Source organism: Plectropomus leopardus, unplaced genomic scaffold (genome assembly GCF_008729295.1).
Source record: "Plectropomus leopardus isolate mb unplaced genomic scaffold, YSFRI_Pleo_2.0 unplaced_scaffold26354, whole genome shotgun sequence".
Classification (NCBI taxonomy): domain Eukaryota; kingdom Metazoa; phylum Chordata; class Actinopteri; order Perciformes; family Serranidae; genus Plectropomus; species Plectropomus leopardus.
The window spans coordinates 1-2,284 of record NW_024628662.1 but is presented as its reverse complement, the minus strand read 5'-3'; the positions used below and the strand labels follow the sequence as shown (position 1 = coordinate 2,284).

At 38.8% G+C, this 2,284-nt stretch overlaps 1 protein-coding gene across 1 annotated transcript; it reads left to right on the top strand.

The window, feature by feature from the left end:
* Window positions 1-285: 285 nt before the first annotated feature.
* Window positions 286-1,096, top strand: LOC121966931 (poly(ADP-ribose) glycohydrolase-like; the record flags this gene model as incomplete). Its single annotated transcript, XM_042517000.1, has 3 exons — window positions 286-382; window positions 467-595; window positions 669-1,096. Coding segments are annotated over 3 exons (345 nt in total), but the record flags the coding sequence as incomplete, so codon positions are not given.
* Between the last annotated feature and the right edge of the window lie 1,188 nt (window positions 1,097-2,284).

Below are 2,284 nucleotides of genomic sequence, written 5' to 3'. Positions count from 1 at the left end.
ATGTGTTTTGAAGCATGCGTGTTTGTAGCTGAGAAGATGTATAATACTGCACATACATAACAGTGAATATAATAATAATATTTAAAAAAGAGAAAAAATACCGCTGATACCGAATCCTGAAAAATAATTTTGAAAAAATAAAAATACATTTCATACAATCCTCGATTTCTCCAAACTGTAATTTTTTTCATTGGTACTTTTTTTTTTTTAGAAGGATGATTTTGTTCATTATGAATAAATGCATGGTTATATTATTTTACATTTTTTGTGTGTGTGTCCTTTAAGGCTTACTGTGGGTTCAAAGGTCACGGCCACAATGAACCCGACATCGCCACGGGGAAGTGGGGCTGCGGAGCCTTTAACGGAGACCCTCAGCTCAAAGGTATTTTATAAATACGTATAAATACGATTGATTTCTCTCTGCTGAGTAAACGGGTCACTCACCGAGCCGCTCGTGTCCGTGCAGCCGTGATCCAGCTGATGGCGGCGGCGAAGGCGAGGAGAGGTCTGGCCTTCTTCACCTTCCAGGACGAGCAGCTGAAGCGGAGTCTGCAGCAGACGCACCGCCTGCTGGTCACAGAGGGAACGACAGTCGGTGAGTTTTCAGGACAGAAAACAGGCCTGATGTCTTTGCTTTTAAAGGTTTCTGACGTCGCTCTCTGTCGCAGAGAAACTGTACGGACTCCTGGAGGATTACTGCGCCGCTCAGCAGGCGTCCGGCGGCGAGCACGTGGATCTGTTTGAGTTCATCAGAAACACCATCAGACCGTCCAGGAGTCTGCTGTGAGTCCACGTCACGTCTGAGGCTCAGTTTGCACTAAAATCTAACAGATGTCCTGCAGAAATGAAGTCGCTACTTAATTTTCTTGTTAATTTTGTAAAGATTATTTTTTGTGTCGATAGAGTATGGATAACAAGAGAATGAAGGCAGACACAGCGAAATGTACGGAGGCTGACGAGGGCCAATGTGCTCCAAAAATATTTTTATAAGGAGAAATATACCTCAGCTTGAGGTACAATGACAAATCAAAAATATCCAAAAATTTAAATAAAGAGAAATAAAAGAAAGAAAACAATCTGCTAATGAAAAAAATGCTGCAGATTTTTTTTTTTTTTAAAGTATTTTCTTACTTTAAGGTAATTTTCTTGTTTATTTTTAAAAATATTTTCAGGCTAATTTTTTTAAACTTATTTCTTGACAATTTTTGGGTTATTTCTTTGCTGCTCTTTGCCCATAACTCGGACATTTACAGTTTGAACTACTTTGATTTACATAAAGATGACCTAAAACAGCTCCATCTTTGGCTGCTTCAGGTTACGAGGAACCTGCTGCTGCTCATCGAGCTTCCAGCTGGAACTGAACTGTAAGGATTAACCCTTTAGGGACTGTTTTGCACATTTAACAGGCGTATCATTCTCTTTTTTTCAAATAATTGTGTGTGTGTTGATGCATGTGTCCTAAATGTAGTCCAGATTGTGTATCTGAGTGTAATCAGTGAATTTGCAGCTCAGCTCCTACAATAAGTCTAAAATACACTGTGGAAACTAAATAGTTACATTCAGACTGTTCAGGTCCAAAAATGCTCCATTGAAACCCATTCAAACTGACATTTTTGATCCCACAGCCATCAGAGCAGAAAAACAGGACTTGTATTATTTCTGGGTGTCATTCTGGGCTTTTGACTCTGAATTTGTCATTTTGACTATTTTCCACCTGATGAGGTCATTTTGACCATATTTGGCATATGGAGGAAATACATGCTATTTCCACTAGGGGACCTGTCACAGTCAATGTAGCTGCTGATCACTGACATATCCCAGACTGTGATTATATATATATTTTAACTTTGCATGTATTTTATTGAAAGTAATTATTTTTGTTTTTTTCCATTTACAACAAAGTGGCATCTTTACAAAAGCCAGGCATTTAAAGGGTTGATGTTGCTTAAATAAATAACTCTTGATGTAGAAAATCATATCAATGCAGGATATTTTTTAAAGCTTGATTTTGAAAAAGTACGTTTTGTGTGCACAGCGTGACACCTTAAAAACGGTTAATAAAAGTCAGCAATGGTGGAGTGTGTTGTTGGTAATTTTTTTGGGCTCTGAGGAAAATTGAACATGACCTGATTATGCAACAAAAGCACCATCAAAAACAGCACAAAATAAACTTTAAAAAGGTTCAGGAGCTTACTGGTGCGAGTAAAAAGCCTCACAGGTGAGCTGGACAGAGGCAGGTCGCAGGTATCAGAGGCTGCACAGCAACAACATGAAGCAACAACAG